Source organism: Leptosomus discolor, chromosome 16, assembly GCF_034619465.1.
Source record: "Leptosomus discolor isolate bLepDis1 chromosome 16, bLepDis1.hap2, whole genome shotgun sequence".
NCBI classification, from domain to species: Eukaryota; Metazoa; Chordata; class Aves; order Leptosomiformes; family Leptosomidae; genus Leptosomus; species Leptosomus discolor.
The window spans coordinates 5,009,150-5,031,139 of NC_141406.1; the positions used below are offsets into that span (position 1 = coordinate 5,009,150).

The 21,990-nt window shown below is 47.5% G+C and overlaps 2 protein-coding genes across 2 annotated transcripts in view; both read left to right on the forward strand.

Moving 5' to 3' along the window:
• Positions 1–3,867, forward strand: part of DEPDC5 (DEP domain containing 5, GATOR1 subcomplex subunit) — a 47,722-nt gene extending 43,855 nt beyond the window's left edge. Inside the window, exons 41-43 of the mRNA XM_086474331.1 lie at positions 964–1,024; positions 2,100–2,182; positions 3,070–3,867. Coding sequence (XP_086330457.1) covers positions 964–1,024; positions 2,100–2,182; positions 3,070–3,365 — 440 coding nt within the window. The 3' untranslated portion in view covers positions 3,366–3,867. The remainder of the gene's footprint in view (positions 1–963; positions 1,025–2,099; positions 2,183–3,069) is intronic.
• A 1,889-nt stretch (positions 3,868–5,756) lies between these two features.
• Positions 5,757–17,714, forward strand: ANHX (anomalous homeobox). Its single transcript, XM_086474304.1, has 9 exons — positions 5,757–6,005; positions 6,631–6,755; positions 6,964–7,087; positions 8,356–8,542; positions 9,028–9,160; positions 9,426–9,727; positions 10,432–10,582; positions 14,245–14,332; positions 16,267–17,714. The coding sequence occupies exons 1-9, from the start codon at positions 5,757–5,759 to the stop codon at positions 16,357–16,359; spliced, it is 1,452 nt and encodes a 483-aa protein (XP_086330430.1). The 3' UTR covers positions 16,360–17,714.
• The last annotated feature ends 4,276 nt before the right edge of the window (positions 17,715–21,990 follow it).

Below are 21,990 nucleotides of genomic sequence, written 5' to 3' on the forward strand. Positions count from 1 at the left end.
CAGGAAGGTGGTGCTCGGAGGAAGCGGTGCCGGCCGGCTGCTCAGCATGCAGCAGCGTGTGAGGTTGGCAGCAAGAGCGCCAGGGCACGGGAAAGGTGGTCTCCCCAGTGATCTCTGTGGCTGTAATGTTGCCTGTATCGAGTAGATACAGTTTGACATGATGTTATACTGTAAGAGTCTGTTTTGCTGGTAGACCCTGCCCACCGCTGCTCTGCGTTTGTATCCTGCATTTGTTTATTCTCCCCCTCAGTGAGATTGGGCTTTCTGGACTGCCGTGCTCTTTTTTTTTTTTTGTGGTTGTTGCCATGGTTACCTTCACCGTGAGAGTGTTTGCACATGAGATTAAGAGCTAGAAACTGCAGTCTTCTTTTCTGCAATGTGACCTCACCCTTTTGAGTGACTCTGTTGTGGTAAGTCTCAGGTGGAAGCTCAAAGATCAGAGAACTCTGTCCCCACGCAGAGAGAGGTAAAATTGCATCATGAGAAGGGACAAGTAGTAGAAGGCTCTGATTTAAAACAGTAAAGATGATAGTTTTCTTTATTTTCTTTAACCCTTGACCCAGTGTCCAGCTGTAAATGTAGAACAGTCAGTGACAAATCTGTATGCTGTGAGGTCACCGTAGCCCCACTGACGTTGAACTAAGTATTTTCAGAGCACTCCGTGGTGATACACAGCAGCCCACTCTCCTTCCTTGCCCCCTCCCACACATCCCATTATGTTCCTGTCCTTCATCTCAAGAGACACAAAAGCTAAATTCAGGGATGAATCTGCTACTGGAGTGTACAAGATACATCTCTAATAAGATGGCATTTAAGGGACAGCTGACAGAAAAAAATGTGACTAAAAGAAATGTCTAGAAAAAACCAAAGTGCTCAGATGTCTTCTGGGGAAAACTGAAGTCCTGAAGAAGAAGGAAATAAAGTGGCTTTCCTAGGTAACTGTAACCTTTCTGTTTGTTTCAGGCTTCGAACCAGAAACTTACTGGGACCGTATGCATCTCCTCCAGGAAGCGATAGCACACAGGTATGTACAGAGCAGAATCACTGGAAGGTTCGTATCTCCGTGGATGATGAAGGATGAAGACCTATGCCAAACAGTCACTCCTGGGTCGCGTGGGTTCTGTGCCGTCTGCCTCTCTGAAGTCTGCCTGCAGATTATTAGACTAAAATATAACTAGAATGCCTGGAGGTGGTTCTGTGGGTGCAAGGTGCAGGTAGATAGTGTTTCAGCCTGTCACTCATTAGCAAACCATACTCACCTCCTAGGGAGGGCATTGCCTCTGAAAGGTTTCCTGCTATTCTAAGTTAGAAGCAGATAGACTGTAAATAGATTTCTTTCTGAGAAGGGACAGTTACTCCCTTCATGTGTACTTAACACAGTGTCGAACTGGATGACAACTGATGATTGACAATAGGCAGGAGACTGGGATGTGAGCTGTACATCAGAGGTTGGGCCCAGTTTAAGAAGGCATTGTTGGAAACTTTGAATACTGTCTAGCCTTACCCTTTGGGCGCTTGAGCTGCCAGTTTGTTTCGTGGTGTTGCTGCCAAGGTCTTTTTCATGACAGAGAGACTTTAGCTTGGAAATAAGCTTTCATTAGCTTAGAAAGCAGGAGAGGAACAAGTATTCTACAAAGAGCAAAGAAATGTCAGGTGAGCTGCTTGAAGAGTTGCGCGGAATATTGCCCAGCATGAAGAAAATGTTACAGCTTGAAACATATGCCAGGCATGTCTGTCTTGACTGTCGCTCTTCCCTCATGCACCTGCAGCTGCCCCATTTCATCAGAGACTGTTCAGTGCCCTCCCAAGCAGAGCTACTGCTGCTCTTGTCTCCGGCACGAGTTAGGACAGAGATCAGTGTGGAGCTACAAGCTTTCACGCTGTGCCTAGCAGCAGTGGAGAATATTTGGAGAAGCTCAGCGCCTTCCATCCCTTTTCCCGTTGCCTTCAGGCCATAAGAAAAGGGAGCCTTTGTGATAGCGGAAGGTTTTCCCTGGTGCTCCTGCCTTGGGCTGAAGGAATCCTAGCTGGCATGGCTCCTTTTATTTTTTTTTTTTTTATTATTTTTTTTTTAATTCCCTTGGTGTTTGTTTCCCCAGATTTGGATTTGTGCAAGATAAATACTCAGCATCTGCATTCAACTTCCCAGCTGAGAACAAGCCCCAGTATATCCATGTCACAGGTGAGCAATATTTGTCAGGCATTGCGGCAAGGAGGAGACTATTATAAACAACCATTTTACACGCAGTTTGTGTTTCGTGAGAGTGATGTTGGTCCTTATTATGTCCCTAGTCAGGTGACAAGTAGGTGTATCAGTCAACACAAACCAGAAAACTGGAGAGGCTGTATGAAAAGCACAAAGTGTTGCTGTTAATCAATGGCATTGGTTTGAAATCTTGCTTTATAGTGTCTCTGAAACTTTTCCTTCCAGGAGATGGAGAATTAAAAAGTAAGACAGAGCTTATTCCAACTGCAGTGTAAATAAACGTCAGTGTAAATAAATGTAGAAGCTAGAAGGAGGGAAAGGTGTTGGGACAGATCAGTGCTCTGTTCTTATGCTTAAAGTTGGTTGTAGATGCATCTACCCATACACACTGTGTGGGAGATAGATAAAGCATTTAGGATCCACTTGCTGTCATTATTTTCTTCATAAATGTTGATGATCTACCAGCACTTGTAAGCTTCATGCATGGCATATTACAGTGGGATAACTTAGTATGTTCAGAGGGGTTGCTGAGACATGAAGACAATGACAGGAAGAGAGCTTTTGGAAAATGGCAAAGAGAATGGAAATTGATGTGAAGTTAGAAAGATGGATCAGAGCCTACATCTTCGCTTCGTTCCCTTCTGCCAAGAGAAATGTGAGACTTAAGTGTGCTCTCTCCCAGTGTTGTAATTTGCAGGAAGAAGTAGCATGTAAAAGTGAAGGAGGAAAAGCGTATCCTGTTTTATCTTGCTAAAAGGCAAATGAAACTCGGTCCGGTTCCCTTTTTCAAAATGTAATGAGTCAGCTACCTGTTGTAGGGACGTAGGTCTGCCAAAGACTAAAGTCCTGTCTGTTTCCTCCAGGGACAGTGTTTTTGCAGCTACCGTATTCCAAGCGGAAATTTTCTTGTGGGCAGCAGCGGCGCCGGCGCAACTCCACCAGCTCCACCAACCAGAACATGTTTTGCGAGGAGCGCATTGGCTACAACTGGGCCTATAACACCATGCTGACCAAAACGTGGCGGTCCAGTGCCACCGGGGATGAGAAGTTTGCTGATCGGTTGCTGAAAGACTTTACAGACTTTTGCTGGAACAAAGATAGCCGGCTTGTTTTGTTCTGGACTGATTGTCTAGATAAGATGCATGCTAGTGCTCCGTGAAATAGGGTTGTATCTCTTAGGGAGACACTAGACGCTTTACCTTGTGGCAAGGAAGAGGAGGTGAAGGATGACTGGAAGAGAGCCCGTCTGTTGGACTCTTCTTAAGGCTCCAAGAGGACCTGATCAATATTGCTGTTGATATTCAACAGAATTTGATTAAGCCCTTGGAAAGAGAATCGGAGCTCTTGGCTTGCCAATATCTATCACCTGACCTCAGCTTGGTTTCAAGTAGCTGCAGTCCTTGATTGCCAAAATGTCAGTTAGAGCGGAGGTAAAGGAGGGAGAGTGCAAATGGTTTTCAAGGGCAGTTAGAGTCAGCACAGTGTGATGGTAGTAGCTTACCGTCGTTGGAAATGGTGGGTGCCGTTTGCATCTGGTGTGCCCAACAGCAGCCTGCCTCTTTCCCTTTTGAGGTGTACCTGACGGTGTGAATATGTAAGATAAAATGTGAGACACTTGTTAACTTTCATACATGTAAATAAGTAAAAATGCAGAAAATCAAGTGACCTGATGTTTTGTTGTAACTGCAGACAGCAATACAGAATTGGGGAGTAAAGGAGAATAATTGCCAAAAGGGAATACTGCTTATATCCAGCATGATAATGAAATGCTCAAAGTTCAGGGGTGGGGCTCTCCTTCAAGCATCCAGGACTTTCTGTCTCTAGCTCTGGATCTAGAACAGTGTCATGTAGTAGGAGCAAGAAGGCAGCTAGTGTCCTACAAGGCCAGCATCCAAGCCTAAGGAGAAATCAAGGGCAACTGAACACCAGATGCTGCTGATTGGAGGGACAAGGAGGATTATGAGCAGATTTTTAGGGTATGCCTGCACGCAGCAAAAAGAAGGTGCCTACACTCAAGTACCTAGTCTTTGTCTTGGTAGAGAAAGCTCGAATATGGCGCACGGACTTAACGGGAGCTAGTTCTTTGAGTGTGGATTCAGGGAGGGTTCGTGACCTGCACCCGGTAGCGCTGTGCGTGGGAGGGCTGTTGACTCCTGCTGCGAGATCGTTACTGTTGTCATCTGGCCGTGCTCAGCTGCAGTCAGCAGAGGGCTGACACGTTCACGGCCGTGTTCAGACCTGATTCACGGAAAACCGTTTTATCCCCTAAACTGAGCCTGGGTGACCCGTCTGTCGTTAGACAGTACCCACCGAGGGCAGGGGCGTTTGAGCTGCGTGCCTCTTCGTTCCGCTCATCGAGGTGTGCCAGAATTCATCAGTGCACGTCTGATCCCCACTAACATCTTAAAAATCCTCTCTCCTCCGAAAGCAGCTGCCTGCCCTCTGTTCTGCGCCCAGTTGCTGTGGAAGTAGCTGTGCGCGCAGCAGCGGCTCTCCCAGGGGGGCGGGGGCGGCGGGCAGGGGCAGCCCTGCAGCTCCCGCCTGTGCAAAGGCCCGGAGGCCAACAGCGGCTCCGCACCTGCCATCGCGGGGGGCTCGGGCCGCCGCGGAGCTCCTTCCCCCCCGCCCGGCGAGGTTCCGGCTGGGCGCAGCGCCCGCCCTGCGCGCAGGGTCCCGCGGAGCGCGCAGCCCGTCCCCGCGCTGCGGCGGGAGCGGGGCCCGCCCGGCGGACAGGTACCGGGGCCCGGCGCCGCGGGGGGAAGGGGCCGGGACGGCGCTGCCGGGACGGCGCTGCCGGGGTGCCCCGCGGCTCAGCCTCGCAGGCGTTCAGCAGCTTTTCCCGCTTTAGCCCAGCGGGGCTGGAGGTGGCCCAGGGGTGGGGTGTCCCCGAGGGGACCCGCCGGCACGGGGCATCGCGCCGGCCTCCTTTCCCCGGGAAAAGGCGACAAGCGGCCCCCGAGGAGCTCCGCTTTGCTGCAGCTGCCGCCTGCCCCGGCGTTACCGCCTTCGCTGGGTGTCCGGGCTTTGTGCCCTGGGAGTTGTAACCTGTGCGCAGCGGGGGGCGAAGCTCCGTGCCGTGGTTTGGGGGACGGGGGGTGCCTGTCGGAACGGAGCGAGGGTCTGGAGGCGCGGGGGGGCGGGCGGCGCTGGCAGCTTTGCCCGTACCCCAGTGCCCCCAGCTGCGCACCCCGACCGGAGCGGGGAAGACTGGGTCCAGCCCAGTGTGCAGTTCCCCACAGCAGCCCCCCTGCTTTGGCCGGCTCCCTCAGCCTCCCGGTTTGGGGGCAAGTTTGATGTGTCTTTCTGATCTCGCTTTTCTCAACTACAAACCTGGTGTGGCTTTAGCCTTTCAGGGCTACTTTAGGCATAGTTTTATTTTAAGTGTTTTGAGGTCCTCGGGCTGTTTTTAACAGCACAGTGATTTTCTTTCCTGTTTAAAAAAAAAAAGGGAAAAAAGCATACCATAGAAGCTAAAAATAGGAGATAATAGCTTTTATCTAACCACAACTTTGTGCATTGCATAGAAAAGGCTTCTAACAAGGACATAAGGATGAAGCGGTTCATGGCCATGTTAAACAGGAACAAAACCAAGGATCCCCCACCCGCCAAGCTGCTGGATCTAGCAGGACAGCTTTGCCAGGACCTCCAGAGCTTGTCTCCTAGTCTGGAGAAGCTGGTTGGGGCTGTATTGGGGTGCAAACACAAGATGCATTTCCTCACTAACATCCACGTTGTCCGAGCTTGTGTGTCCGTTCATATCCGTAATGGGCAGCATGACGCAGCCTGCAGACTCCTGGAGGTAGGGATGTGTTCTTTGTTTCTTCATGGAGACAAAAAGCAGTATTAGAAAGATAGTAGTTAGAGCTGTTAGCGCAGAGGTACCCAAACTGCAGCACGTGGAGCATTTCCAGCTGGCGTATGGCAGTGGAAGGTGATACGTGTGCATTGGCTGACCTGAAACACGGGATAAAGCCTTTGCTACAGGTAGTTACTATTAATCAGAACAAGGGGAGGAAGGTAATTGGGTGATGACGGGGTTGGGTGTAGTTTGTGAAAGCAGGATTTTTGTTCTCTAGAGTGGTGGTTCTTGGAGTTTTTCACAAACAGCGCTCAGGATGTAAAAGCCTTGGGGAGGGCTTGCCAGGATGGGAAGGTATGAGGACATCCCCTCAAGGTGAGGGATTTTGGCCTCTCGATCTCGTAATGTAGCCCTTTTCACCAGGGGAAAAGAAGGAATTAGGCAGGCAACTCCCTGCGTACATTAGAGAGGGTACAGTGAGCCAAGTACTTGGATAATGCTACCAGCTTTGTCAAACCAGTAGGAATCTCTGAGTAAGTTTCTACTTGTTGAGGAGTTTTCTCCTCTGTAGGAAGCCTGACTGACTATCTGGGGAAGGGTTTGCTTACATACTGTTGTGTTTTAGCATTGCAAGGCAGAAGAGAAGGAGGAGCTGGTGCAACTTTGGCATGAGATTCACTACCGGAGGGTTATGGAGAAACGCCACACGGATTTTCTGACGCCACTGCAGAAATTCCGTTGCAGGAAGAGGTACCGTGGCGTGAGGGAACAGAAATTTTTTTTTCTCTGCTCTAGTTAGCAGATGCAGGGAGTAGAGAGGCAGAGGGTGGTTTTGCATCTCAAGATGGCTGCTTCTTGGAGCTAGGTTTTTCTTGTTGTTTTGACCACTTGTGGCGATTCCCATGAGTGTGAACGACTCTTCTAGGTCCTTTTTAATCCTGTTTTCTCCTGTGTACAGGAATCCTCCACCTATTTCCCTTTGTCCTGAAGGTTTGAAGAATCGCAACTATTCAGAGGAAGTACGCCAGCAGCTGCACAGGTTTGCTGCAGAGGTGACGACAAATCCAAACAAGAAGCAGCGGGTAGGGATATGCTACTTCCAGTCAAGTCTCCTTGCCACAGAAAAGCAGAACTCTGCGATCAGGGGGTTGATAACTGGTTTTATTCTAAATCCTTGTGTTCAGAAGCCCCAGTGGGGCTGGGATTCCCCATATTTGATCTTTCCCTAAAGCTTTCCTTTAAAAATCATCAAGTTCGTGCTGAGTAGTTTCACTTGCTTTGGACAAAAAGATCAGGGGAAATAAGTTCTTCACTGGGCTTTTAGCAGTTCTGATTTTGTAGTGATCGAGCATAGGCAGTGAAACAGCCGTTACTCAGAAGAGCTGTGTTACAGTGATAAATAGTTCTGACTTGACTGAGTTATAGCCTGTATAAAATTGCACTTTGCTTACCAGACTTATCACGGTAAATTTACAGGGTTTGAAAACATGATAGGCTGTGCTGATGTATGCATGTACCTGCCTTCTTTGGACAGGGACAAATTTGTAATGAAAGCGACATGTGAATTAATTCAGTAATCCTTATTGATTACTACCTTGCAAGGTGAAGGCTTCAGACTTTAAAGTCTGCCTCTGTGGTGCTCAATTTTTCCAATGCCATTCTCCTATGAGGCAGGATGGCCTGATGAATAGTTCTGCAATGTAAAGACGGTTTATTTCTTACCCTTTTCACAAAGCAGCAACACCTTCTTCCAGATTTTAATTTAAAAAGAAACCCAATCTGAATTAGGAGCATAATGAAGTTGCATAATTAAGTCCTAAAAGGTCAGGATACACTGATCACTTATGTATTAATTTCCCAATACATTCTACATTTATGTGATCTCATTAATTAACAGTTTAATACAGCAGAAATTTTTATGTGAACATGATACAGATGTTTATACTGCTCACAGTTTGTGAAAACTATCTAATATGGTAAATGCATTAGTGTCTGTCCTTAATAATGTGTCGTGTTAGTAATGTGAAGCTGTGCTTCTGTGAGAAGAGCGTGCTTTGATGAGGTTTTACATTTAAATATAGCAATATAAAATATTAGTATATGGTGTCCTTTAGCAAACAAATTGACTGGGGGGGAGCAGGGTGGAATGTATGCTTTCCAGCAGCTCTTATGAAATCAGTCTCCTCAATGGGATCCACATAGCCTTCTCAGAGACCTAGTGAACTGGTGAAACGTCTCTGGGTTTGAAAGCTCTTTTGCTGGGCTGCTTTTGGAACTGAAGGGAAAAGCCTGATTATCTGGATGTGGTTTATTCTTTTTCCCTTGATTTCTCCCTACACCTGGTTTGCAGGAGGGATTGGCTCGGGACATGAACCTGCAGCCAACTCAGGTCTATAATTGGTTTGCAAATTATCGACGACGTCAAAAATCCTGCCTCCCTCGTACAGAAAAGCTCAACAACTCGTGTCCTGAGGGGCCTTTGACTTGCCACACAAAGGAGCAGCAGGATAAGGGATCCTACACTCCACAAACTGCAGGTTTGTCTCTTCCTAATGGGCTTAGAATGTGGTCCAGAAAGCTGAAACGCAATTTTAAATTCCCTCAGGAAGGGCAGGATGCTGTCCTTCCCCAGAACAGCATCTATATGCTGATGGATCAAGTGGACGCTGGAGGACTCTACTTCAGTGGAGTGCCGCATGGTTTGGCTAGAGGCTGTGGCTCTGTAGGAGGAGCAAACGTTGATAAGGCCTGTGCAAGGACAGATGAAAAGAGATGTGCATCTCAGAAGGGGCACCAGATGAAAGCAAATACATGGGAGGCAGCAGGTTTTAGCTCCGAGATTCTGGGATCAGGGCAGTACTCGGGTAAAACCCAGTATTTCTATGCCCCTCCACAGAATCTTGACCAAACTTCAGTCATGGGGAATAAGAGGGTCTTGCTGCATTTGGCAAATTAGACTTGTTTCATTGCTTTTTGGAGTAATTATTAGTGTTCCTTCACCTGCCCGGCCTGCACCTTTCAGATGGATCTTGTGTAGGCATCGGCTCTGAGCAAATGGAGATAACCCTCGTGCCCTGTGACCCAGGGTGGGAGCAGTCAGCTGCCGATCTGGATAAGCCTCCTGAAGGAACATATTTAAAGATGCTGGAATCCAGGTGATGTATGAAAAAGTCTTTACAGTGACAGTTCAGAGATGAAGCAGTCCTTAAACTTGTTCATGGAACTGACTTTCATGTCAGTTCCCAGGGAGTCATGACTCCATAGATGGGAACGGTCCATGCCCAGCATCAGGCAGTCAGAGCATCTAGCAGTTAATCTCCCAGCTGCCAAGGGCAGGATTCAAATGTTTAGCTGAGGGGTCCCTCCTCTTTGCAAAGCAATATGTACGGCTGATTGATTGATTTTTCTCCATCGTTACAGCTTTATGCAGAGCAGGGAGCTGTGTGAAGCAATGACGAGCAAGGCTTTGTTGACCCCTCACAACACTGAACAACCTGGAGCTTTCTGCACTGAGGCTATGCTGGAACCAGGAACCTGCTTTAACTCTGGTGTCCTGCAGCCCAGAGAAGTGGCAAGCAGTGCTGATGCCAGCCCCCAGCTGGGTAACCTTGTCCTGTGCTCTTGCGGGTCTCTTACCTTCCCGGGTGAACAGCTGGCCATGTGGCCGGCCCCTTGCAGCACCAGAGGAGTCTCTGGCTCCATGTGGACCCCAAGTATAGAAGGTTAGTGAAACAGCACCCAGATCATTGACCTTAAGAGTTTTCAAGCTTCTCTTCCCTTTGTTGTAAACACTCTTACTCACTTCCGTGGCTTTCTGATGTCACAATGAATGGGAGCAGGGCTTATCCTGAGCTCTGGTGTTCTGCCCCTGTAGTAAGCTCAGTGAGAAAACTTGTCGATTTAAGGTTTTGAAGCAGACGTTCTTACACTATTTTGCTTAAACTGTAACTCCTTCCATAAGGTAGTCATTTTCCAGCAGGTTGGATTCCTTTTAGCTTTTCCATTGGAAGAGTCCCTTCAGGTATTTTCTGCTCGCCTTGCCAGTTTGCAAGCTCTTGGCTTTTTAAATGCCTGTCGTTCTTAAGAGATTGCCTGAGCAGAGCCTGGAAACTTCTTAACTGTGACACAGTTCTCACTTTCCTTTCTCCTTCCTGCTATTCTTTCTCTCTTCCTCTCTGTTTCCTTCCTGTCCAGTCTTGTTCAGCATTCTTTTCTTCTTTTCTATCTCCCTGTTCTTCTGAATAGCCGTGATAGGATACGTAAGTGATGTCCACCTGCTTTTGCTGTAGGTCTACAGAACAGAAAGCGCTGTGACTGCCATTCACCCAGCCTCTGGTGAATTTGGAGCAAGGAGGGGAAGAATAGCTGGGTCAGAGGTTGGGGTCATGTTATCTGTGATCATCTTTAATACGAGCATTTATTTCAGCAGGTATCAGAGCTCCCTTGAGCAGAGTCCCTCAAGGTGGCTGTATTGAGGCCGGTTCAGGAAGAATCATTCAGCAGTCAGATTTAGAGGTTGAAAGCTTCATCCTTAGAGAAGGACAGCTAGGGACCCTGGAACCTATTCTTCCCCACAGGTAAAGGGAGCAGAAAGCACAGGGCTTCTTAAAGGCAGGAGTAACAATGATGCTATGTGTCTAACCTTGTCCCAATCCACCTGCTGAAGAGGGCTGAGGAAGACTGTAGTGATGCATCTCATTCCAGGGGCCTGACTCTCCTTGTGTCCATCATATTTTGCAGATATTTATATCTGTGCACTGGAAATGGGAAATCCTGTATAAGTGTATAGTGTTTTACAGTGGTGGCACAAAGGAGATTGGGCACCAGCCTCATCAGAAAAGTTATGAATCCCTCTTTTTAAAGCAGGTTTAACTTCTAAGCTATTGCCTGTTTTTCTTTTTGGTAGAAAATCGTAAACTACACTGATCCAGTGAGAGCTGATTCTGTGGGCTGGGTTGGTAGGGCCCGTACTTAATCCTAAAATAGTTTTTGTAGCTTCATAACCTCATGACAAGATTATTCCATAGTGCAAGCTTTCTAAATTGGAAGACAGACAGACAGGCACTGTTCTGTCTTTCTGTTTTCCACCTGTAACAAATGTTTCAGACACAGATTTTCTCTGGGACTTGAGGTAAATTCACAGAATGCAAAACAACAAAAATCCGTGCCATCTTCTATACATTATACATTATACTTCTATATGTTATACAACTTCCATAACATTACTTAAAAATAAACACCACTGAACAGACGCTATGAGGTTCCTTTAATTTACTGATCTGCAAGACGGAGCAGGAGCAGTTGCCCCATTTTGTAAGTCTTCTGGTTGACACTGTCCAGCATTTGTGCTAGTGTGACACTGTCCAAGAGGTAGGTAGGAGCAGTTTTATTCTGACTTTATAGATGAGGGAGCAGAGGGATGGAGAGGCTTTGTGGCCTGTCAAGCAACCAGGGAAGGCACTGATTCACTGGCGATAAAGATCAGTGGGTTTTTGCTTCCTAGTTCCCTGCTAAAAGCATTTCTGCCTTTTACCCCTGTTTCCCATGTGGCTTGGTTCCTACAGTTGTTCATGTTCATGTCAGACTCCTTGCTCTGAATTGCTGGGGAGAACCCACGCCTGGGCATGGTAAACCCACCTCAGTCTGTGTTTTAGGATTCGCAGTTTTAAACAGTGGCTAAAGATCATGAAAGATCAGTGAGGCTTGCTGGCGATATTTTGGCTGGATTTAAAATTGCATGTTCTGACTCTAGAGTGAGCTCATGTTTATTTTTAAAATATGTTCCACCAGTTGAAGAAATCTATGGTGAATGTCTCCTTGTTGGGTATGTCAGTTGTGCCAGGAATCTACACACCCTTTATCGTATTCCTGGCAGGGGCAGGACTTGCTGCTACTTTGTCACCTTCTGGTGAAGATACAGTTATTTGAACTCTATTTGTAAACCCTGTTTAGTGGCCTGGTCCAGCTCCCCCCCAAACCTTGAACTGCCCAGAATCACAGAATGGTGGTAGGGCTTGGAAGGGACCTCTGGAGATCATCTAGTCCAACCCCCCTGCTAGAGCAGGTTCACCCACAGCAGGTCACACAGGACCGCATCCAGGCAGGTTTTGAATATCTCCAGGGAAGGAGACTCCGCAGCCTCCCCTGGATGCTATGGAACATCGATCTCTGGAAATGAGTGATGCTCAGGCTGCAATTTCATCTGGGCCCTTTTGCAATTTATCTCTAGAGAGCCAGGAGACCTTGCGTGTGGGTAGTCTTGGGTAAGATCACTGCTTGGTGAATGAGGATCACCTTTGTTACTGGGCAGAGCCCTCTAACAGAGGTTGCTGGATTAGAGAGTAGTATTGTGCCACCAGAGCCATCTTTAGCAATGCTGTTGCAGTGAGCACCGCTCATCTGGGGACTCGTGAAGGAGTCAACAGCTTAAAGCGTAAGGCAAATGAGCGTTGCTATCCTGGCAAGACAGGGCAGTGAATTTATCGCTGCTTTACAGATAACAGTAAAGCACAGAGAAGGAAATTATTTAGCCAAGGTCACCCACCTGCAGTGAACTTAGCGTTACGCTCTCACCGCCTTGCCAGCGCCTGTGCCTCCCTGCTTTGTAAGTGCAGGGGTAGAGCTGCAAGTCAGCCAAAGGACCCTGAACCTGCTTGTCTCCTTTTTAAAGGTGCTCACCTGGAAAAGACTTGGCCTGAGAGCTTATTAGAACAATTCCTGTTGATTTTGTTCATGGGCTTTTTACAGTCGGTCCTACGCACTTGGGCTGTGTCCAAACCTCTTATGATCTACAAGGCTGTGAGGTGGGAGTGTGAGGGGGAACCAGGCTGGAAGCTGACTGTCTCCATCTGCTCCTGCTGCCTGACAGGAGAGTTTGATCCAGCTAGCGAACTGGAAGTCCCGGTGGGACACCAAACAGATGCTCGCCTTTACAGATAGTGGTGGTGTATCCTCTTTGCCCCTCAAGTCAGGACAGGTGGAATGTAGCTCTGGGAATGGTTCATGCAGAACCTCCCTCTCATGCCTCCCATTTCAAACCGAAAAGCACCCTTAACTCTGTGGAGCAAGACAGACTGCATTTATGAGCCAGCATATTGATTTAGAAAACATCAGTGCAGGGATGTTCGTTGCAGTGTACCGATTCTGCCTGCATTTTTGGGATTCCAGCTCAGAGTGCTAGGAATCCTTCTGCTGTTAGGCTCTCCCCTCTGGATAACCCAGCACCCTGGCACTGGCAGGCAGCAAGTTCAAAATGCACAAAAGGAGGCTACTTTTTGGCATGTTGCACAATTAAATCGCAGAATTTGCTGCTAAGGGCATTGTGCATGTCAGCGTAAGCGGGCTACGAAAAAAGGATGAGACAAATTCTTGGAGGGGCAGGGGGTTGAGTCCATTTGTCATTAGTACATGTAATTGCCTGAATGCAGAGAAGTCCCCAGACAGATTGCTGGAATCTGGAGGGCATTCCCTGGAAGGGCAACTCGACACTTGCCCTGTTTCTTCTACTTTTTTCCAGTGCTCCGTTGGTTGGCACCTTTGGTCTGGGCCTGTAAGGCCATTTGTACCCTGGGCTGTCTGTGGGAGTGGTATGTGCTGTGTTGTTGGAGCACAGATACTTTTGAGTTGGTGATGAAGGGGGAGATCATCCCATCATCTAGTACCCAGTTTCTCTGACTTGACCCACTGCCTGCAGACTGTGACCTCTTTCGAGAGGCTGGCAGAGCTCCCAGGGCAGGTGTGGATGAGGAGGTCACGTCCCCAGACTCTTGACTGGCGGCCTTGAAAAGCTATAGTGGAACCGTAGCCAATGTTGTGGCTATGTCTAAAGCCACATGTTTATGTGTTTTGACTCCTAAGATCTGCGTTTTTAAAATATGTTCCAGGAAAGAGACATTTTGGTAGACATCTCCTTGTTTATGGAGAGTGTCCTGGGGGCATCAGAAAAGTTGCAAATCCAGATGTCGTTCCTTTATGTGGAGAGTGTCCTGGGGGCATCAGAAAAGTTGCAAATCCAGATGTCGTTCCTTTATGCTGCTCCCAGTCAGGCTAGTCTTCCCAGTGCAAAATCTGTATTTTCAGGCCATAACAATTTGGAGAAATGGGGCAGCTCTGTACACAACAGAACTCTGTTGAATGAATAGTCTTGCCAGCAGCCCCTCTTGTCCTGCTGCAAAATGTTACAGCAAGTAGTGAGTAGAGCAGAAATACAAATGCATTTGTATATCTTACTTTCTTCCAGTTCCTGTCAGACTGCGTTTGGCAAGCCTCAGTGCCCACCTGTTTGTGCACCCTACATGGAAGGAAGCCAAGCCCTGGGACAAAGCCAGGTAAGAGAACACACCTGATGTTCAGAACAAGGAGCTTAGCCCTGTACACACTATCCAGCTGTAGCTCTCACAGGAGATGTGAAATCTCACATTGTATTTAGTGTGAAACATGTCTGATCTAAGCATACCTTTTGGAATCTAGTTCAGAGCAAGCTGGGCATTCCCTGGGTAGCATCCAGCAGATGCCAGGAGAGGTGTATTTGTTGTTTTTTCCACGTGGATTGCTTATCCGACTCTGATTTTTTACTAAATGTGTCATTGAAATGATGGCCAAAGCAACCTGTGCAGGTCTAAAGGGTCATTTAAATTTTGAGCAATGGAGGTCTCGCCTAGCGTTGTGGAAAGAAGACGACAGCAAGATGGCTGCTTGAGGGCCCTCCCCTCTGAGGGGTTCTGCAGAATTTGACTCTGCTCTCTCAGACCTCTTAAAATCTTCCATGTACTTTTCATTTCCAAGTCTGTGTTATTGCTGAGGAAAAGGGATTTTGCACTGTTTGGAGATGGCTGACAGCAGCGTACAGAGCAGTGTTGTTATAGGAAACGATAAAAGAAGTTACTTCCATGATCTGGATGCAGTCTGCATGCTGCCTTATGGTGATCTTAAGGCAGTAGAGAATAGACGTTAGAAATTTGGTGCTTTCAAGGGGATGGGAGCACATCTGTGAATTAAATGTTGCTTAAAAATAGGACCCAAGAAAGCCCCATCTAAGTGTACCTGGAGCTATTTTTTGGCTTCACATGTGTCGGTCTACCAATCAGTTAGCTTCCATTTCTGTTTCTCTTGCAGTGTCAGCTGCTGGAGAAAACCTTTTAAAAAGAGATTTGCAAAGCAGGAGACTGTATTTGCTGGCTTCATTATAGGAAGCGGCTGCAGCTCTGAGGGCAGTAACAGGACCTCTTTTGAGCCTTTGAAAGCATAAAGATAGAGATTTGTATCATGGAAAGTGGCCTTTTTACCAGCCATAATGTGAGCCAGACGAGTAGGAAAGCTTTGGGCGTTAATAATGAATGAGCCTTTTCTAAGATTTCCAGAGCATGCGGTCTCTGGAGCTAGAGACCTCATCTTGCTATTCTGCATTCTTGCACTGGTTTTGCAATCGTATGGAAACATGACACTTGGGGCCGTGTGGGCTGGGGAGCAAGATACTGTGTGATGCCTGCAGATGTCAAAAGAGGACATCTTCAAATCTTTGTAATAATTACCCAGTTCAGGAATTCAGAAAAGCAAGTTTTGCGTATTTTAATGTGTGCTGAGGAAAAGGAAGAGCTTGAATGGCGAAGTGATTTTTACAGCATTCTACAGACTTCCTGGGCACTCTGTTTCTTGCTGAATCAACTTGCCCTGGGCTTGTTGCAGGAATATGCAGATGTACATGCGTGTTCTTATGTCTGAACCACCGGGGTGCAGATGTACACTTCCTTTTGTCCACACATGACTTTCAACTTGTTTTCATAGGTCATGCGTCCCATCAGAGCCCAAATGAGAGTAAAACAAAACAAGTAAACAAAGAAAAGTTAATTTGTTTTGGAGACATGTCTTTCCCTCCCTGAACAGCTCCCTTGTTCAGGTGATCACTCCCTTAATTATTTCATCCTGGTCTTACCCTCTGTCATTTACTTGCTTTTATAGGAGCCAATGCCTTGGGCAAAGGGAAGGGAATTGCTCTTCCCTGAATTACTGAGAGTTGAACTGTGCACTGATCGTGCTCGTCATTTTTACACCCACATCCTGTACAGATGGATTACTCTACCTGAACTTGGAGGGGAACAAGGACTTTGTCACTTTGTGCACACAGCCCTCACCACTGACGTTCCCTCCCAGCGTGCAGTCTTGTGCTACTGTACGTCTGCCCAAAGGAGCTTTTCCACTGTGAGCAGCAGCAGCATTAAAGATCGTATGTGGTGCAGCTTTGATTCCTTCCTGTGTCTTTCAGGTCCTGGAGGATCCAGTTGGTGACCCATTAACCAACGACACATTCTGGGCAGCATGGCTGCTCTTTGAATTCTCAGCCAGCGGACGAATGTGACCTGCCTGCGGAGACGCTCGTGGTCTGCACTTCCCTGGGAAACACCCCATCCTTTCCTGTTTTGTTTTGGGTTTTTTTTTAAATGAATGAGGGGATTGACATGGAGATGAATAGAGAGAGTGAGGTAGAGGGATGAAGGCCTTTTCTAATGGTTCCAAAGTTTGGTTTAGTTACTGTTTTATTAAGAATTTTGCAAAGGATAGAAGAAACCAAGGGTGCATTATGGACTGTACATATTCACTGGAGCAGTCTGAAGCTGCACTATAGATGCTAAAAATATCAAGTTACTGGTTCTGTGGCAGTTACGTATTTCTACCCATAGCACTCATCAGATCTGAGTCCTTCATTACATCATGAAGGTAAATGAAGCTCCTGTACTAAAAAGAGCAAAATTTAGTTACATTGCCTAGCAGTGGATATTGGATAACGTTTTCTCAGGCCTGGAAAAGAAGGCCTCAGCTAAGTGCTGGTAAAATACTGCTCATCTCTGTGTTTCTGTTGTACTGCTGGGCGTAACCTCCGGCGTGTTCCGTACTCCGTAGTGCCACAGATGACACAAACTGGAGTGAGCAAGGTAGAATTTTCAGTGCTAAAGTCAATGTTCTTGCAGGATTGGGGAAGGGCATACCAGTGTTGTCGGTATTTAGTACTACCTGTATCTCACATTGCCCAGGAAAGAAGGATGAATGGAGGAGGTGGGAGCCGCTGAACTGTCTTGATTCATTTTCAGTCCCCAAATGCGGATGGACTGAAACTGCCAAGGCGATTGTGTCATCCTTCAGGTGGTCTGTGGCAGTCTGGCACTGGGCAGCGGCAGGCGAGCACATCCTATTCAGGCCAGTGCCCTGCAAAGCAGCGTGAGTTGTGCAGGCTCTGTTTCCCACACACCGTAGTAAGTGTGGGGCCGATACTGTGTTTGGCTGAAGGCTCCTTACGCCGCAGGGGTAAGCTGTTTCTCTGCAGCTCTCCTGGGGAGCGTGCACAGCTCTGCGTTCCTTTTGCCCAATACTTTTCCTTACTTAACTTAGCCTCAAAGCTGCCTGCTGCACTCCTCCATCTCACTCTGCTCAGGGATCAGGAGCCCCGTTTCCTTTTTCTCTCGGAGACTGGAAAGCAGAATTGTGTATGAGAGCATTAGGGCATCAAGTAGCAAAGCAGATCCTTGATGCAGGTTTAAAACTAATGCTGCAAGTCATCGCATAGTCTTTGAGGTATTTTTCCTAAATATTACTGCTTTTTTTAAAAATCTGTATTGCAGAAGGGGTAATCGTTGCTAAAACTCCAGCCCTGAGACACAAAGCAGATGCCTCCTGTACCTTTTGTAATAAAGTTAGTGAATAAATGTTATGAATGATTCTTTCTCCAGGGTTCGTTTTGCAAGGTAAGGGTGTGAAGTGATAATGCACACGCGGTATTTAATTATCAATTAAAACCCTAGCACGAGCTGCCGTGGGTACGCTTGTGTGTGTCGAGACCCTGACGCTTCCCTTATTTTGGCGGATCTCACTTGGCCGTTTTCTCCTTGTCGGAGGTTTTGTGTTCAAAACAGCGGTGTGGGGAAGGGTTATGCCTGCGTTCACACGTTTGTTTCCTTCGGCCGCGGAGCCCTGGGAGAACGCGCGGTAAGGAAACCCGTGAGGGACGTGTCGGCCCGCTCCCGCCTCAGCCCCTCTGCTGCATAACGCGCTCTTCCCGCCGCCCAGCCGCTCCGGCGGCCCCGCGCCGCCCTCCTGCTGCCTCCCCATTGGTCCGCCGCGCCGTTAGCAACAGCGACAAATATATCCTGCCGCCCCCTGATTGGCTGCCGCCTCCCGCCGAGCCATAGCAACAGCGGAGCGGGCGCGCGGCGGCCGTTGGCGGCCCGCGCGGGGTGGGGCGGGGCAGCGGTGGCGGGCGGCGGGGCTGAGGGAGCCTGAGGGCTCTGTGGGAGAGGGGCGGGAAGGCACCGCGGGGGGCGGGAGCCAGCGGCACCGGCCGGGCTGCGGGGGGCTGCTGGCGGCGGGCGAGGGGCACCGCCGTGTGCCGGGCGTTGTGCCGCGGTGGGCGGGAGCGGCTGCTCCGCGGCCTGGGGCGGAAAGGAGACGAGCTGTTGTGCGCCAGCGAGCGAGGCGGCTTTCGTGCAGAAGCAGCAGCCCGATGGCAAAATTCACGTGGGATCTGGATAGATTTTTATGTGAGATCCCAAATAAGGTGCTTCAATTCTCCCCCCTAGTGATACGTCATGTCACTACGGTTGCTATGATTTAGCTAGTTGATGTACGTGGATGAAAGCCAGGGGGTTACACTTCCCTGCTGGTGAGGCTGATGGGTTGGTGCGAAGAGGAACGATGCCTCTCTCACAATGAGACACATGGCAGTTCCTTCTGAATGCTTAGTGCTGTTCCCTGTCAGGGAAGCTGATAAACATCGGGTTAACACTACTCCACCAGTATAGAAATTGTAGGTACCTGTCATTCAAAATCAAATAGATTATTTTCTAGGAAGGCCCATGCTAGGGAATGTGGGTATTTTGGTTTTGGAGATAACTCACCTTTGTTCTACCATCTTAACAATACCAGTGTCTGAAGGCCTTGGAAGTTTTTTTTTAAATAGTTCAAGAACACAGGTTTTGTTTTGTTTTGTTTTTTAATTAAAAAGAAGAGGCTCAATTCACCAGAATTCCTAAGGAGTGCTAGAACAACAAATCTTCTTTTCCAAACTTAAATCTGAAAAACGCTTTGCAGCTAAAGCAGAATTAAAGCTTTTTCTCTTACACTTCACTTGATGAATTTCGTTTCCAAATTTGTCACAGTCACTCTCTGGAAGACAATTGAATTTTCTAGGTCATTTCCCAGATGAAATAACTTACTACTTTTCTGGAAACTTACGTTAGATGATTCAAAGCTTGACACGTGAAATCCAGCAAAATAAAAGTATTTGTCTTTAAGAGGTGTAAAGTCAAGTGATTGAAGTACAGTATATTCTGGCACGAGCATCGTTGTCCTGTGCCACCTGGGTACTGAATCTGCACAAAAGACTTTTGAGGAGCTAATTGCATTTGGACAAGAATTTGCAAGCCGCGCCTACAGACGACCTCGCAGGACTTGCCCCGGCTGAGTTACAGGTAGCTGAGCGGAGGGCAGAGGCAGAGGCAGGCTGCGGCTCCCCCACCCGTGAGCTAGAAAGGGCGGGATGCACAGCCGTGCGGTAGAGGAAGAGATCAAGTGAATCTCTGCTGAATGCCAGTGACACTTGGCATTTGGCCTTCTCTGACTGTGCTGTTGGGTGGAGTTAGTCTTTGAAGGGCACAGTAGTAGAGGTCTTTATGCTGTATTCACATTGGGCTAGCGTTTGAATTTCTCAGTTTGTATCTTGCCTTGTTCTTGTTCCTAGGTGTGATTCGCATCCCCATCATGTTCTGGTTTCCCTGTCCTACCATATGTAGCAAGCTCTGGATGTGTCTATGTTGTTCTTCCTGGGAGCTGTAATTAGAAGCAGTCTGAGCACATGGCTGACCTGCCCTCAGCTGAACGTGCTGTACCTTGTACCTGCTGTTGTCATTCCTCCTCCTCAATGTGGCATGGCCTGTCAAAGGAGCTTGCCCTAGATAGAAAAAACAAAGCCATTTTTATCTTAAAATGTGTGTATGGGCCCAAAGGACAGTACTTACATGTACACAGAAAGGGGATGGAAATCCAGGAGCACTTTCAGAAGTTCTGTTGGCTGTCCCTGAGGTGAGGAGGCAGGCAGCCATCTTTTCCAGCACTACTGCTAGAGGCAGCTTTCCTCTGGGCAGTCAACAGGCAGCCCTAAGGCTGGCGGGGGCAGAGGCTGAGCCATTGCCTATCGGTTCTAAGTCAGAAGTGGGGTGCAGAAATAGCCGGTTGGAGGATCTGCATGGCAGCTGCCAGTGAAAAACTTGTCTGAACTAATCTACTGCAGTGCTAGAGAGGATTAATGACATGAGAAGCAGCTTTCCCTGCTTTCAGTCCCATTGCCAGTTCGCTGCTATCCCAGTTACTGAACAGGTGTGTCTCCAGCCCGCTCGGGGCACATGTCAGGAGATACAACTTCAATATTTTCAGGCAGTCTCTTGTTCTGGGTGCCTGGCTCAACTTGCTTGGGGACTTGTTTTCAGAGGAAGCAGCGACTCAAGGAGGGCACCCAGAGTAAGAGGCCCCTTTTGAAAATATTGGCAAAAGCATTTTGTTTTATATCTGCGCTTCGTTAGCTTTATCCCCGAAGTCTTTCATGTTGTGTTCTACAGTGAAAGGTCGTTGTTTCAGATCAATCCTTTTCAGTGGGATTCAATCCAGTTCTAAATCAAACTAATCCACTTTGGTAAAGTTTGGAAAGAGTAAAAATTCATTTGTTAAGACAGATCTGGGGTTATTTTTCAGATGTGGCTGCTGAGGCCGAGTCCTTATTTCTGTGTGCCCAGCATGAGGTGTCTTCGGGGTGGCTCCAGAAATGTTGGATGTCTAAATTCAGATCTTATCTGTAGGCCGTAAACACTCAGCACCTCTGAAAAGCTCCTGGGATTTAGTAGGATTGAGGTTGTTCTGGTTTTGGTTTGGCTTTGTTATTTTTCTTTCAGTATTTGCTTAACATAGGTTGGGTTTTTTTTCCTCTTGCATATAGAGCCTCTTTTCGATATGGTGCTCTGGTGACAGCTTCTGATAAGCAGCCTTTTTCATGTTTTCCTGTTTATGCTTGAGAATTCTGGTTACTTTGCTTTGGTTACATGAAGAATAAAAACACATTTGTATATCTGGACAGGACTAGCAAGCACTGTGGTCTGAAGCAGCTCATGAAGAGTTAAAGCTGCTCTCAATTAGCTACTGTGTTCTTGCCACTTAAAGAAACCCCTACAACTGAGCATGCTTCGCAGCCTCCTGTGCATATCCCTGAATCATTCTGGCAATTAAAACCACTGCCATAATCTTTTATTCAGGCAGAGTGCTTATTCTTCACTGAACTCTGAAATGAGCAAGTGCTTGAAAATAGCACATTTTGCCAGAGAGTTCTGAGGATTTATCAACTCATGTCTGCACAGGATTTTGAACGTGCAAAAGGCTCCTGTGTGTGAATGCCGAGTGGTATTAAATGTACTGCAGTGATCCCACAGAGGTTTCGGTATGCAGGGCTAACCTTTCCGTCAGGGAGCAAGAGCTTCGCAGGTTTTGTACAAATCGCTGCCCCTTTGTTTTAAAGACCTTCCCGTGTTGGTGAATAGATACACAACGTACTTCACCACAATTCACGGCATGAACCCTGCTGCATCTGAGCAGTGCTCAGGCAGGGTAATCTTTTTCCCTTCATTCTAGCTTTTACCTTTGAGTTATGAGGGATGTTCTGTGAGAATGATTCAAGATTAATACGAAATTGAAATATGACAAATAGTAGAATATTTTCATACACACTGTGACAGCCTAGAGGGTTCTGTTGCTTGTTAAACTGTGGTGTATGGTTTGGCTAGAAATATATCATTGAAATTATAGTCCCTTGTGGTTTGGGAAAGAATCATCACACTTCAGCTACACCCACTCCTATCTCGTGCTCTGATCTTGTCATTGGTTACAACACCTTTCCTCCCTGATGCACGCTTACTTCACTGGGGGGACGGGCTGCTGGGATTCTAACAATAAAAAG

Coding starts and splice junctions, on each gene's coding strand:
- ANHX (XM_086474304.1), top strand. CDS start 5,757: ATGAAGCGGTTCATGGCCATGTTAAACAGGAACAAAACCAAGGATCCC. Junction 6,006..6,630: donor CAGCCTGCAGACTCCTGGAG/GTAGGGATGTGT, acceptor GTTGTGTTTTAG/CATTGCAAGGCAGAAGAGAA. Junction 7,088..8,355: donor ATCCAAACAAGAAGCAGCGG/GTAGGGATATGC, acceptor CCTGGTTTGCAG/GAGGGATTGGCTCGGGACAT.